Below are 14,987 nucleotides of genomic sequence, written 5' to 3'. Positions count from 1 at the left end.
TGAGATGAGTCAGGGCAGTGAGGTGAGTCAGGGCAGTGAGGTGAGTCAGGGCAGTGAGGTGAGACAGAGAAGTGAGATGAGACAGGGCAGTGAGGTGAGACAGGGCAGTGAGATGAGACAGGGCAGTGAGGTGAGTCAGGGCAGTGAGATGAGACAGGGCAGTGAGGTGAGACAGAGAAGTGAGATGAGACAGGGCAGTGAGATGAGACAGGGCAGTCTGGTGAGTCAGGGCAGTGAGGTGAGTCAGGGCAGTGAGGTGAGACAGGGCAGTGAGGTGAGACAGAGAAGTGAGATGAGACAGGGCAGTGAGATGAGACAGGGCAGTGAGGTGAGACAGGGCAATGAGATGAGACAGGGCAGTGAGGTGAGACAGAGAAGTGAGGTGAGACAGGGCAGTGAGATGAGGCAGGGCAGTGAGATGAGGCAGGGCAGTGAGGTGAGACAGGGCAGTGAGATGAGACAGGGCAGTGAGATGAGACAGAGAAGTGAGGTGAGTCAGGGCAGTGAGGTGAGTCAGGGCAGTGAGGTGAGACAGGACAGTGAGATGAGACAGGGCAGTGAGGTGAGACAGGGCAGTGAGGTGAGACAGGGCATTGAGGTGAGACAGGGCATTGAGGTGAGACAGGGCAGTGAGGTGAGTCAGGGCAGTGAGGTGAGACAGAGAAGTGAGATGAGACAGGGCAGTGAGGTGAGACAGAGAAGTGAGATGAGACAGGGCAGTGAGGTGAGTCAGGGCAGTGAGGTGAGTCAGGGCAGTGAGATGAGACAGGGCAGTGAGGTGAGACAGAGAAGTGAGATGAGACAGGGCAGTGAGGTGAGTCAGGGCAGTGAGGTGAGTCAGGGCAGTGAGGTGAGTCAGGGCAGTGAGATGAGACAGGGCAGTGAGGTGAGACAGAGAAGTGAGATGAGACAGGGCAGTGAGATGAGACAGGGCAGTGAGGTGAGACAGGGCAATGAGATGAGGCAGGGCAGTGAGGTGAGGCAGGGCAGCGAGGTGAGACAGGGCAGCGAGATGAGACAGAGAAGTGAGGTGAGACAGGGCAGTGAGGTGAGACAGGGCAGTGAGGTGAGACAGGACAGTGAGGTGAGACAGGGCAGTGAGGTGAGACAGGGCAGTGAGGTGAGACAGGGCAGTGAGATGAGACATGGCATTGAGGTGAGACAGGGCAGTGAGGTGAGACAGGGCAGTGAGATGAGACAGGGCAGTGAGATGAGACAGGGCAGTGAGGTGAGACAGGGCAGTGAGATGAGACAGATTTAGTTCACTAACAGCTGTTTTGTATTTTGGGAAAATTAAGCTGAGTGATTAAGTGCTGCTCTACTGCACTCACATGTGTTCAGTCAACATGTAAACATCATCATCATCGTGATCACCATGGAAACCGAATCACCTGACCGACGACCGCATATGCAACTGTATTACAGTGTTTATTACAGTGTATATTACAGTGTTTATTACAGTGTATATTACAGTGTATAACCCCTCACACATCACCTTCACCTCTGTTCTATATTGTCCTACATTTACATTTTCTTATTTCAGTTTATACACCTGAGCAATTGAGGGTTAAGGGCCTTGCTCAGGGGCCCTGCAGTGGCAACTTGGTGGACCTGGGATTCAAACCAATGACCTTCCGATCAGTAGTCAAACACCTTGACCACTGAGCTACCGCATCCCTCCTTTTCTTTTTCTCTTTTTCTCCTTTGTTTAATTTTCTGTTTATATAAAACTTCTTAACGCTTCTTTCTGAGTTTCTCTTTGTTTCTTTGTTTTTTTTCACATTCTGAATTAATTTCTTTTATTCTTTCTTTGTTCTTTCCAACTTTTTCTTTCTGCATTTCTTCTTTCTGTCTGGATCGTTGTTATTATTATTGGATTGTTTTATACAGTAGAATGACACGGTTTAGTTATTAAACAGAGACACATTAAAGGTTCACTGGTGTGTTGTAATAAACTGCACACCACAACATTGTAGCTGCCATCTGTAGTGCTATAATTGTAAGAAGCTATTTTTATCAATATCCTGCAGCTGTGTGTGTGTGTGTGTGTGTGTGTGTGTGTGTGTGTGTGTGTGTGTGTGTGTGTGTGTGTGTGTGTGTGTGTGTGTGTGTGTGTGTGTGTCCTTCTTGCCCTTTCAGAGTTATTTCTGCCCCTCACTTTGGAAAACAGCTCACCCTGCTGCCCTACTTCAGATTTTATTTATTTCTTTTTAGTTTTACAAAGTCAGTAAAGTTCATTTCTAAAACAATTCTTAACAATAAACCAAATGAGTAATTAATCAAAGTAGTAATTAATTAGTTAAATACTGTTTGGGGGCGTGGCCTGGTTGGGCATGACCTGTTCAGGGGCGTGGCCTGGTTGGGCATGACCTGTCCTGGGCGTGCACTGTCTGATCTGATAACAGTAATTACATAAATACAGAGGATTTATTTTACAAAATATGTAAATAAACACTAGAGAGATTTATTTTATATGGAGATAAAAAGAATTTGAATGAAGACTAAAGAATGTGGTGGAAAGTCACTATCCCGGGAATATGAAAGCTAACACACGATCCCTCTCAGACACAGTAGCAGTGTATAACACAAGAAAAGTGATATCTTTCCCTCCTACATGACCTCACAGACATGTGATTGGCTAGTGTGACTGTGATTGACAGGGGAGACAGAGTATGCCCCGCCCAGTCAGAGAGCACGCCCAGTGCCGACCTCTTTCATGAATCCATTCATCCACATGTTGTAACGGCTTTTTTATATCTAGAAAATTTAGCAGTTAAGACAGAACATAGAAATCATTTAACATGTGTGTGTGTGTGTGTGTGTGTGTGTGTGTGTGTGTGTGTGTGTGTGTATGTAGGTGGGGATCAGGGTGTGTTAAACAACTATTTCAGTGACTGGGCTACAGCTGATATCGCCAAACACCTTCCTTTCATCTATAATCTAAGCAGTGTCTCCATCTACACCTACCTACCAGCTTTCAAACAGTGAGTACACACACACACACACACACACACACACACACACACACACACACACACACACACACACACACATACTGCAACAACATTAGCTTCTCAAATAGGGAACTTATTACAGGCTGTGGTTTGGGATGTGTCTCTGAGTGCAGTGCTGCTTACTGTAGGTGATTATTAGTGTCAGCGCACTTTGTGATGCGAAAGAAGCCTTTTCTGCTCACACGCCACAAACGGAGTCGCTTGAGGTCTGCAAACGCACATTTGGACGAGCCAGCTTCGTTTTGGAATAAGGTGCTGTGGAGTGATGAGACAGAGATTGAGTTATTTGGTCATAACAAGGGGCGTTATGCATGGGGGCAAAAGAACACAGCACTACAAGAAAAACACTTGCTACCCACAGTAAAATTTGGTGGAGGTTCCATCATGCTGTGGGGCCGTGTGGCCAGTGCCGGTACTGGGAATCTGGTTAAAGTTGAGGGTCGCATGGATTCCACTCAATATCAGCAGATTCTTGAGAATAATGTTGAGGAATCAGTCACAAAGTTGAAGTTGGATATTTCAACAAGACAACGACCCAAAACACTGCTCAAAATCTACTGAAGCATTTATGCAGAGGAACAAGTACAATATTCTGGAACGGCCGTCCCAGTCCCCAAACCTGAATATCATTGAACATCTGTGGGGTGATTTGAAACGGGCTGTTCGTGCTCGGCAACCATCGACCCTAACTGAACTGGAGACGTTCTGTAAGGAAGAACGGTCCAAAATACATTCATCCAGAATCCAGACACTGATTACAGGCTATAGGAAGCGTCTGGTGGCTGTTATTTCTGCTAAAGGAGGCTCTACTAAATATTGATGAGATTTTTCTGTTGGGGTGCCAAAATTTATGCACCTGTCGAATTCCGTTTTGATGCATATTGCGCATTTTCTGTTAATCCAATAAACCTCATTTCAGTACTTGAATATTACTTTAGTGTCCTTCAGTTATTTGATAGATCACAATGAAATTGCTGATCCAAACACCCAAATATTTATAAATGAAAATCATGGAAATTGTCAGGGGTTCCTAAACTTTTGCATACGACTGTAACTGTTCTTATTAACACAGTGTACAGGAGGCTTGTTTTCACTACAATAACGATCACAGTCTCAACCCCTCCCCCAAACTCCACCTTATTTCAGTAACCACGGCCCCTTTGCCTTAACTTGATGTGTTTTTCCCACTACATCAGGAATAAAACACTTTACTGTTTCCTGATTCAGGAAAACATCCATGCAGCCAACATCGATTATTTCCTTATAACTGCACGCCCCCTGGTGTTGTACAGAGATTAGAAGTCTTGTCACTGTCTTGTCCTGAACATGTGTGCCTCTTTTCCACCGGAAAGAACCGGGTGCTGGTTCAGAGCTAGCGCTGGTGCTGGTTCAAAGTTGGTTCCACTGGCGAACCTTCTAAGAACCAGTTTGCCTTTCCACCGGCTAGAGAGCATCACAGCGCCGAGTGTGACGTCACTGTATATGTGTCACGTGTCCCAGTGACGTTAGCGCAGCAGCGGCAAACACAAACACAACAACAATGGCGGATGTTGCTTTACTGTTAATGCTCATGGCTTTGTGAACCTACATCAGCATCCAAACGCGGCGAATAAAACGTGTACGTGCGGCTCCGTGTAATCTGTATAAACGAAGGTTGTGATCGATAAAGTACTTAACGTTATTTTATCATTAACACAGAAAAAAGTTAGCCTTAGCATGTAGCTACCTACTATCATGTGTGCTAATAAGTGATTATATTGCGGTAAAGTAAAAGTGTATTAAACATTAGTATACTTAAGGTACATTATCAAATGCGCTAACAGTAGCCCCGCCCCCAGCCCCGGACACAAGCGGTTCTTGAGTCTAGGCCAGCAACGTTTTGGTGCTACTTAAGAACCACTTTTCCTGGTTCAGAGCCGGTGCTTTGGTGGTCGAAACAGAAAGAACTGGTTCTAAATTAGGCTCCGAACCTGCACTCGAACTGCCTCGGTGGAAAAGGGGCAGTGGAGAACTTAAAGCTCCATCTTCCGCTCCGGCTGGTACAAAGCACTGACACTGGAGACTCCTTCCACACATTACACTTTTAACCCTTTGTACACGTCCCTGTGAACGAGCTGTTACTATAGAAACGACGGATAGTAACAGACGGAACGCATTAGCGTAAACCTGTGCTGTGGTTTGTGATCCGTCTGTGTAGGTTTGGCCACAATGCTAAAGTGATCCACTTCCTGGGTGAGAAGAAGCCGTGGGATTATCAGCTTGGTGATGAAGAGTGCAGCAGTGAGACAGTTTCTTCCTCTCTGCACCCTGATTACGTTAAGCAGTGGTGGTGTGTGTTTAAGTCGTCAGTACTTCCGTTACTGTTGAAGGAGAACATACACACACCCCCACTCTCGGACATGCCCAGCGTGAAGGTAACGCTCTCCAGCACTGCGCTTTTCATTACGCCAGATTTGATAGCAAATTTGTTATGATATGTGTTCATGTAACAGAATACAAAAAAAAATAAAAAAAATAAACATTTTTATTGAGTAACTTTTTCAGTTACATGAAAAATCCAGTGTCATGACTAAGTGAATATTTCTGTAACAGACACACAGATAGTAAATGATTTATTATTGGTTTTCTCATGTTTTTTCTCAGGTTTTGCTCATGATTGTGATTTTCTGTCCATTCCATACCGTTTCATCTTATTTTCTCATTTATCCCCCTCATTTTGGTGAGAAATATGAAGATCACGCAGGCTTCATCATGTTATCCCTCATGTAGCATGTGAGCCTCACATATGACCCATGTAGTGCGTTCACTAGGCGTAAAGTAGAAGAAATTTGGCATTCTCTTAAAGGTGGGGTCTCTGATTTTTGAAAGCCAATGTCGACATTTAAAATCACCAAAACAAACACACCCCTAACCCAAACGGGTCCCTCCCCTGTATCGATAGCTCCGCCCACACATACATACGTAACCCGGGCGACTAACGGAAAGAAACGTGTCTTTATCATAGCTGAAGGGAAGAACAATACGATTGTAGATAAACAAACAAGCAAAAATGCCACACAAGCATAATGATGTAAAGGACAAAGGCATATATTAGTTCTGTGTAACAAAGCAAAACCAACGTTACTCACCTATCGAGAAGGAAAAAAGTGCCTCGGCGTCTTAAGTAAAGTCGGCCACATATTCACAGGTCGGAGTTTCCCCGAGTCGATAACTCCTGAGCTAAACGCTGTTACTACACAAAACGCGGTTGTAGCTGCCTCTCTACATTACTACGATAGAAAAGAGGTGTTATTTGTGTAGTAACAGCGTTTAGCTCAGGAGTTATTGACTCGGGAAACTCCAACCTGTGAATATGTGGCCAACTTCCTGCTCCTTCAGTTCTCTCCAGCGCTGGAAAGCTGATCCTATATTAACACGTCCTACTTCTTGTCCTTATCGTAAGCCTTTCTTCTCTTTCTTTCTTTGTTTTTATCCTCCATGTCGATGTTAAAACCGCTTTCTGCTAACGTCACACATGCGCACCAAACACTCTCTCCGCCCACATCGACAAGACACGCCCCTTTCTGCTCATTGGCTACACGTTTGTCTTGTTTTTGTTTTGTTTGTCGTCCCGACTCAGTTTTCTGAAGCATTTCTCAAAAATCGGAGACTGCACCTTTAAACTTTCATCAAAATCCCTCTGTGTTCTCATCTCAGAAACAGGAGACTTTCAAGAGATCTAGTTCACTAGATGTACACTAGACATTCACGGAATTCAAATCCATCTGCTTTAGTATGCAGCAGATCCCTGAATCCAGATCATTGTTTGTGTGAGAGAGAATGTCTTCCTAGTGGCACAAAGTATAAGAAACATCTTATTTTTTGCACTTCAGGTCTTCGGTTCTATTTGCAGAACAGACATCCTCACTGCCTGAGTGTCCCGAATAAATCCGTCCGTGGTTTCGTCTTATTTTCTCATTTTTCACCCTCATTTTGGTGAGAAATATGAAGATCACGCAGGCATCATCATGTGATCCCTCATGTAGCATGTGAGCCTCACATGTGAGCCTTGTGGTGCGTTCGCTAGGCGTAAAGTAGAAGAAAGAAGAAATTTGGCATTCTCTTAAGAAAGAAAAGGTTTAATAAACACAAGAGCAGAAGATAAAAATAACACCAGAGCAAACCAGAGAAACCGAGAACTCGGAAACATGGAGTGAAGACTCTGGGAATCTGGGAGACTGGAAACTAGTAAACTAGTTAAAGTAAGAAATAGGACAGTAGGAGAGAAACTGAAAAAACACAGAGAAGAAGAAAAGATGAGTAGAAAAGTGAAACTATGAACATTTAGTAAAACAACAACAACAAAAGTAGGAATGTTACAGGAATGTGACACCGTGGAAACCATGGAAAGTGTTTGTGTCTTACACTGCTGTGTGTGTGTGTGTGTGTGTGTGTGTGTGTGTGTGTGTGTGTGTGTGTGTGTGTGTGTGTGTGTGTGTGTGTGCACATCTTAGCAGAAGATTGTGTATGTGGAGGCAGCCCAGGTGGAGAAGTGTGTTGATCCACCTGCTCCTCAGACCTCCTCACAGGACAGGAAGCAGAAGTGGGAGCAGGGAGACGCTGATTATCTCGGAGAAGATTCGTTCAAACACATCGAGAGAAAACTTGATTCCTTCCTCATGTGAACAACAGACACACACACACACACACACACACACACACACACACACACACACACACACACACACACACACACACACACACACACACACACAGACAGAGGGGATTATATTTGCTTCAAAAGTAGGGATGCATCAATGCTCTAACATCTGATAACATACACTAACATACTTTAATCAGGTGTAACACCAAGTGATACCATGCAATCTTCATGCTAATGAACACACAGTGACAGCGATCTGGAGCTTTTCACAGATTTCCATATTTCATTAAAATCAGCATGAGGAGTTCATCACTAAGTGAGAACCCAAGTTAAGTGAAAAGAATAGCTCACTGCTAGCTAATTAATGTAGCTAGCGAATCAATCTAATATAGCTACATTAATGTAGCTGGCTAATCAATCTAATATAGCTAGCTAATTAATGTAGCTGGCTAATCAATCTAATATAGCTAGCTAATCAATCTAATATAGCTAGCTATCTAATGTAGCTAGCTAATCAACCTAATATAGCTAGCTAATTAATGTAGCTGGCTAATCAATCTAATATAGCTAGCTAATTAATGTAGCTGGCTAATCAATCTAATATAGCTAGCTAATTAATGTAGCTGGCTAATCAATCTAATATAGCTAGCTAGCTAATTAATGTAGCTGGCTAATCAATCTAATATAGCTAGCTAGCTAATGTAGCTAGCTAATCAATCTAATATAGCTAGCTATCTAATGTAGCTAGCTAATCAATCTAATATAGCTAGCTAATTAATGTAGCTAGCGAATCAATCTAATATAGCTAGCTATCTAATGTAGCTAGCTAATCAATCTAATATAATATAATCAATCTAATATAGCTAGCTAGCTAATGTAGCTAGCTAATCAATCTAATATAGCTAGCTAATTAATGTAGCTGGCTAATCAATCTAATATAGCTAACTAATGTAGCTAGCTAATCAATCTAATATAGCTAACTAATGTAGCTAGCTAATCAATCTAATATAGTTAGCTAGCTAATGTAGCTAGCTAATCAATCTAATGTAGCTAGCTAATCAATCTAATATAGCTAGCTAACTAATGTAGCTAGCTAAGCAATCTAATTTAGCTAGCTATATTATGCATTGATGCATGTATTAATGCTACACTGCATCTCTAATCATACGAATTAAATGTATTTTATTAACTGGACAAATGACCTCAGAGGCCGAACATGGTGTAAGTCTTCAGGAATCACCTTTACCTCACCTTCTGGTCTTAAGATGGAGTCCTCTGAAGTAGGACATGGTCTCTGTTGGCTAATTGTGATGCTGACGTGTGAGTCTATAAACAGATAATGAAAACAATAAGACAAACAATACACCGAATTGATGCTAATGGACTAACATGGCAACTGAGGGCAGCTTGTCTTTGCCTTTCTGAGCTGTAAGGTTTAAAACACACAACAATGTGTATCATTTTTCACAGACACAGTTGGGTAAATTAGCATGCTAGCATCAGGACATAGTCCAACACATTGTTGTTGATAATACACTGATAGTAATTTTTTTTTTCTTACATACAAACCAATGCTGCCTTCATGTTCTTATAAATATCCATTAAAATCATAATTACTGTGCGCTTTAAAAACACATGACTGACTTTTACTTTTTATTGTGGTGAAGAAAAGGACTAGCGAAATGTAGGATCCCTGAAGTTCATCTATTATAGTCTTTAAGTTTAATTTTTCTCACAATTTGAGTTCATTGGTTTGGAGCTGAAGCTAAATATCTGCAAATAAATGAATAGCTAGCTTCTAATGAAACCTTTGTAAATAAACTACTTAATAAAATATGAGATTAATTAAAGTGGAAAGCTCAGATGCACAGGAGTGTAATGTGGAAGGGATCCTGAATGATCCAGAGCAGATCTTCTCAGCTGGATCCGCTATCATCACCACCGTTAGCATGTGTTAGTGAAATTAGTATTTAATTCATTAAAATGACTGATGGTTGTATAAATACCTCTGTACTGTCACTCTGACAGGAAACTGTATCTGAAATAAAGACTTAGCATTAAAGAATATCTCTCTCTCTCTCTCTCTCTCTCTCTCTCTCTCTCTCTCTCTCTCTCTCTCTTGTTAGCAAAGTTAGCAGTTAGCATCATCTGCAGCTTTTAAAATTCTTATTAATATCATTAGTATTTCCAAATAGTCATTTATTCATCATTGCATTTGTAATTGAATTATAATACAAATAAAACATTTACACAATATTTATTTTAAAGGAGTATTACATTTTCATTCATTCATTTCATTTTCTACCGCTTATCCGAACTTCTCGGGTCACGGGGAGCCTCAGGTGTCATCGGGCATCAAGACAGTGCTAACCCATCGCAGGGCCCATCGAGTGCCAACCCATCACAGGGCACACACACACTCTCACTCACACACGCTACGGACAATTTTTCAGAGATGCCAATCAACCTACCATGCATGTCTTTGGACCGGGGGAGGAAACCGGAGTACCCGGAGGAAACCCCCGATGCACGGGGAGAACATGCAAACTCCACACACACAAGGCGGAGGTGGGAATTGAACCCCCTCATTAATATTTATAGTTTACAAATGATTCCTGCTCAGATTTTATTTAGATTATTTTGGATGCTTTTAATACTAGAATTCTTCTTTTGTATATTTTGTACATTATACACAACAGTTTATCCATGAACTCAATTGAATAATAATACAAAATGGTTGTTTTATGAGGATAATTAATGTTCTAATTTTACACAAGACGAAGTATAAATCATAAATCGTTTCTCCTCTCATGCACAGTCCTCAGTCTTATTTTATGGATGAGTCCAGGATTTCTTTATATTCCTCCATCTCACGCTTTCCACCACAGAGGACTTTGACGAGGCCCAGCGCTAGGACGCTGGCGACGATGACGGTGGCGCCGATGATGTCACAGACGGATGGGAGCATGTGCAACACGACCAGCTGCAGAACCATCGCCACCACGAGCTCCAGGTGCTGCACCTGAGCAACACACAAAAAATCGACACCATCCTTTTAATTTGATGTTTAAAAAAATAGTAGCGATACGAGCAAAGTTAGAATTTCATTAGAAATCATGCTGGAATCTTCTGTGGGATCGGACGGAAGGCAAGCCTTCACACCACACGAGAGAGAAGCTCTGACTCAGTCACCTAGACTTTAGATTCTTACTCACCCATTTTCCAACCTTCAGAACTGACCCTTCACTTTATGTCTAATGAACCACGACCTCTGACAGAAGCCGCTGTTCCCAGATCATCAGCGTTACTTCACCTGTCCGTCGGGTTTATTTCTTATGTTAATGTGTTAGTCACAGCAGGTGTGTATATAGTGTGCATTACCGTGCTGACTAGCGCAGGGTGGAGGCGCTGCAGGCCGTAATAAACCCCCAGGAAGGAGATGGTGGAGCAGAAGCAGATGGATATGAGGAAGATCCAGGTCTCTGCATCACGTGGAATGACGGGTTCCTGCAGGAGGAACATGGAGCAGCAGGACCAGAGAGAACCCATCCATCCAAAAGTAAACAGTGCTGTCCACACGCTCACCTGCTGCTTCACACACCTACACAGATGTACACACACTTTATAGATCATAAATTTCGGCTTGGCCACATTATTGTACTTACTTAAATCACGCATGTTTTATGGCTCCATCTTAAATTCTTTTGCTCATGTCTAGTCAGTGTCCTAGTGATATTGTTAGTTTGTATGTTGGCCTGTTTACCTTTACTGTGTAGTAGTTTATAATTTGTTAACAAACCTGTATAAAATCATGGAGAGTGCCGCCATCAGTCCTGCCAAAACCATCAGGACGTAACCAAATGCCTCCTTCCAGAACCCAAGTGGATTTTCCTCACTAGCGAGGTTGGGGATCAGGATGAAGCCGAGCCCAAAGACACCGCAGGAGACAGAGATAATGTCCGTCACACCAAGTCGCTCTTCAACGAGCAGGAAGGACAAGATGGCACTGAACACTGTCGCGCTCGCTCTCCACACGATAGCGCCGTTAGCAGGAGGAACTAGTGCGAAGGACGTGTATGCACAGGAGATGGAGATGACATTAAATATTCCATAGGAGAATAGATGCAGCCTGCAGCCTCGCGGCCCAAAAGGCGCCTCCTTGTGGTAAAGAACGACAGCGATGGACAGAACCTGGAGGACAGAGCGGACAAAGAGAAGCTCCAGAGACGGGATGTGGGATAAATCTGCAGCTAAACGTGTCAGGAGCGAGACACATCCATGAGCCAGTGCTGCACCAAAGAGCACTGCCCACATCACACGTGACGAGAACACGCTGGCCTCACTGAAGCTTTGCAGCTGACCTCTGACCCCTTTAGACACTCTCGATCTCGATTCAGACTGAAGGTTAAACACAGTTCTGTGTGATTTGCTGTCAGACGTCTCCGCTAGAAAGGCACCAAAATCCTCAAAGGACGGAGCATCGTCGTAGCTCTCATCTCCATGTCGGGGTAAATGGGAGCCGTATTTTAGCATCACCGCAGTCGGGTGGATTCTTGCACTTTTCTTTGAGCTGAGCAGACGCTGCATCAGAGACTTGTCCATGTTCTTCCTTTAAAGAAGTGAGACGAGATGCCTGTTATTTAGCCTATGTATTTTTACGAAAGGTGCCATGTTCTAACTTATTCATGAAATATCAGGAAATGAAGCAGAAATTCTGATCCACTCTCATGTTCATCTTTTACTCTGAAACCCAAATGTCTTCATGTGTAGAGCAAAAAACACTTATGAAGAGGAAATTAAAGGTGAGGTCTCCGATGTTTGAAAGCCAATGTCGACATATCACCAAAACAAACACGCCCCTAACCCAAATGGGTCCCACCCCTGTATCGATAGCTCCGCCCACATATTCATACGTAACCCGGGCGACTAACAGAAAGAAACGTGTCTTTATCATAGCTGAAGGGAAGAACAATACGATTGTAGATAAACAAACAAGCAAAAATGCCACACAAGCATAATGATGTAAAGGACAAAGGCATATATTAGTTCTGTGTAACAAAGCAAAACCAACGTTACTCACCTATCGAGAAGGAAAAAAGGCGTCTTAAGTAAAGTCGGCCACATATTCACAGGTCGGAGTTTCCCGAGTCGATAACTCCTGAGCTAAACGCTGTTACTACACAAAACGCGGTTGTAGCTGCCTCTCTACATTACTACGATAGAAAAGAGGTGTTATTTGTGTAGTAACAGCGTTTAGCTCAGGAGTTATTGACTCGGGAAACTCCAACCTGTGAATATGTGGCCAACTTCCTGCTCCTTCAGTTCTCTCCAGCGCTGGAAAGCTGATCCTATATTAACACGTCCTACTTCTTGTCCTTATCGTAAGTCTTTCTTCTCTTTCTTTCTTTGTTTTTATCCTCCATGTCAATGTTAAAACCGCTTTCTGCTAATGTCACACATGCGCACTGAACACTCTCTCCGCCCATATCGACAAGCCCCGCCCCTTTCTGCTCATTGACTACACGTTTGTTTTGTTTTTTGTTTATTTTTCGGCCCGACTCCCGACATTTCTCTTAGGTTCTACAACAACAACCTGCAACATGAATTAAATATAACAATCTGGGTGTCAGTGGATTAAAAGGCACACAGATAGCGTTTATCTCACTGTTCAATAAAGAAAACACCACATTAAACAAACAAACAAACAAACAAACAAACAAACAAACAAACAGCTAGCTCAGAAGTTAGCTAATTTTATTCCATAATATATGAATTTAAAAGGCATTATATCATATAAAAGGAAGGTATTAAATAAAATAATGTTACAGACACAATCACTGCAGTAGCTTAATATTTATTGGAGTTGATACTTTTCCATTAATAAATGTCTAATTAAAGTAAACTACATGTACCTGTGATTGAACTGTTACTATAGAAACGAGAAGGTATCGGAGTCGGTACATTAATATAAACCTGAGCTACAGGGAGAGATGCTGTTAGAGAGAATGAATCAACACCTGCTGACCAATCAGGACTCAGATAAAACTGTTGTAACCTGATAATAAACACTGACTATTACATCTAAATAAACTTTTTACTCACCTCCTGTCTTTCTCCTCCATGACACTCACACCGGCATCATTTCAGCTTGTTCTCTGTATGTGTGTGTGTGTGTGTGTGTGTGTGTGAGTGTGTGTGTGTGTGTGTGTGTGTGTGTGTGTGTGTGGAATTGACTCACACACTGCTTTCTGGTGATGCTGCTACTCTGTGTGTGCCCTGAAATCTGAATTAAACCTTATTCAGGAGAGGGAGGGTCTGCACACACACACGCGCACACACACACACGCACAGACACGCACACACACATACAGACACATACACACACACACACGCACACACTTTACGTATGCAATAATGATAATGACTTTACAACTGCACTGACTGGTTCCTCCTCTCATCAGCACACATTATTTTCTCTTCTCTCTCTCAAACACACACACACACACACACACACACACACACACACACACACACACACACACACACACACACACACTATGAAATATTTTAGACTAATGTATTCATACATCATTTAATTAATGGACATTCACTCATTAAGCATTACAACACACATTCAGTTTTCTTCATCATCGTTTTGTTCTTCTTCATTCATGCCCCCCACCTCCCCTCTTCTTCATCTGGAGGGAAACAAGAAAACCTGATCCTTCTTCCTCATCTTTTATTCTTCTAATTGTTATGAACCTGTTGTTCTCTTTTCTTTCACTGCAACATAAACTTAACATCTGGTTATTTCATAGTGTGTGTGTGTGTGTGTGTGTGTGCGCGTGTGTTTTCGTGCTCTGACGTGGCTCGCCAGTGACGTAAACAAAGAACCTTCGTGACTAGGGAGCAGTTTTGTCACCATGGGAACTGTGATGGAGTGGAATGAAATGGTCATGGGAGATCACTGTGTGTGTGTGTGTGTGTGTGTGTGTGTGTGTGTGTGTGTGTGTGTGTGTGTGTATTGCCTTAGTAAACAGACACTGTTTGATGAGTAATATTTTGTGAATGACCAGTGGTGATGAAGGTTAATGATTCTGTGTGGACTTTGTGTTTCTGATCTGATGTAGTGCACATTATCATCATACATTTTTTATATTAATTTCTCCATAAAGATTTATTGTTGCCTCAATGGTTCCGTTTCATATTTATGACTTAGATACACAAATATCAGAATAAAGATGAATGACTTTTTACTCAACATAGTAAGGCTTTTTTTATTGACTCCATTTGTTCAGTACTCGAGCCCTCGATCTCACTGGGACACACAC

The 14,987-nt window shown here is 42.5% G+C and overlaps 2 protein-coding genes across 3 annotated transcripts in view; one reads left to right on the top strand and one right to left on the bottom strand.

Annotated features, from left to right (window-relative positions):
• gyg1a (glycogenin 1a) overlaps positions 1-9,912 on the top strand; it is a 15,222-nt gene extending 5,310 nt beyond the window's left edge. Inside the window, exons 5-7 of one of the 2 annotated variants that reach the window (XM_027156723.2) lie at positions 2,858-2,984; positions 5,212-5,428; positions 7,511-9,912. In XM_027156723.2, the coding sequence (XP_027012524.2) occupies positions 2,858-2,984; positions 5,212-5,428; positions 7,511-7,678 (512 nt within the window). In that variant the 3' untranslated portion in view covers positions 7,679-9,912. Of the gene's footprint in view, positions 1-2,857; positions 2,985-5,211; positions 5,429-7,507 lie in introns of both variants that reach the window. The other variant, XM_027156722.2, reaches the window with a different exon arrangement.
• A 240-nt stretch (positions 9,913-10,152) lies between these two features.
• On the bottom strand, positions 10,153-13,996 carry slc35g2a (solute carrier family 35 member G2a). The gene is made up of 4 exons (XM_027156721.2): positions 13,759-13,996; positions 11,456-12,265; positions 11,038-11,257; positions 10,153-10,678 (listed from the first exon to the last, which is right to left on the bottom strand). The coding sequence occupies exons 1-4, from the start codon at positions 13,776-13,778 to the stop codon at positions 10,484-10,486; spliced, it is 1,245 nt and encodes a 414-aa protein (XP_027012522.2). The 5' UTR covers positions 13,779-13,996; the 3' UTR covers positions 10,153-10,483.
• Between the last annotated feature and the right edge of the window lie 991 nt (positions 13,997-14,987).

The sequence above is a fragment of the Tachysurus fulvidraco genome, chromosome 11 (assembly GCF_022655615.1).
Source record: "Tachysurus fulvidraco isolate hzauxx_2018 chromosome 11, HZAU_PFXX_2.0, whole genome shotgun sequence".
Taxonomy (NCBI): Eukaryota; Metazoa; Chordata; class Actinopteri; order Siluriformes; family Bagridae; genus Tachysurus; species Tachysurus fulvidraco.
Note: the sequence above shows the minus strand (reverse complement) of the source record. Positions and strands in the feature narration are given on the sequence as shown.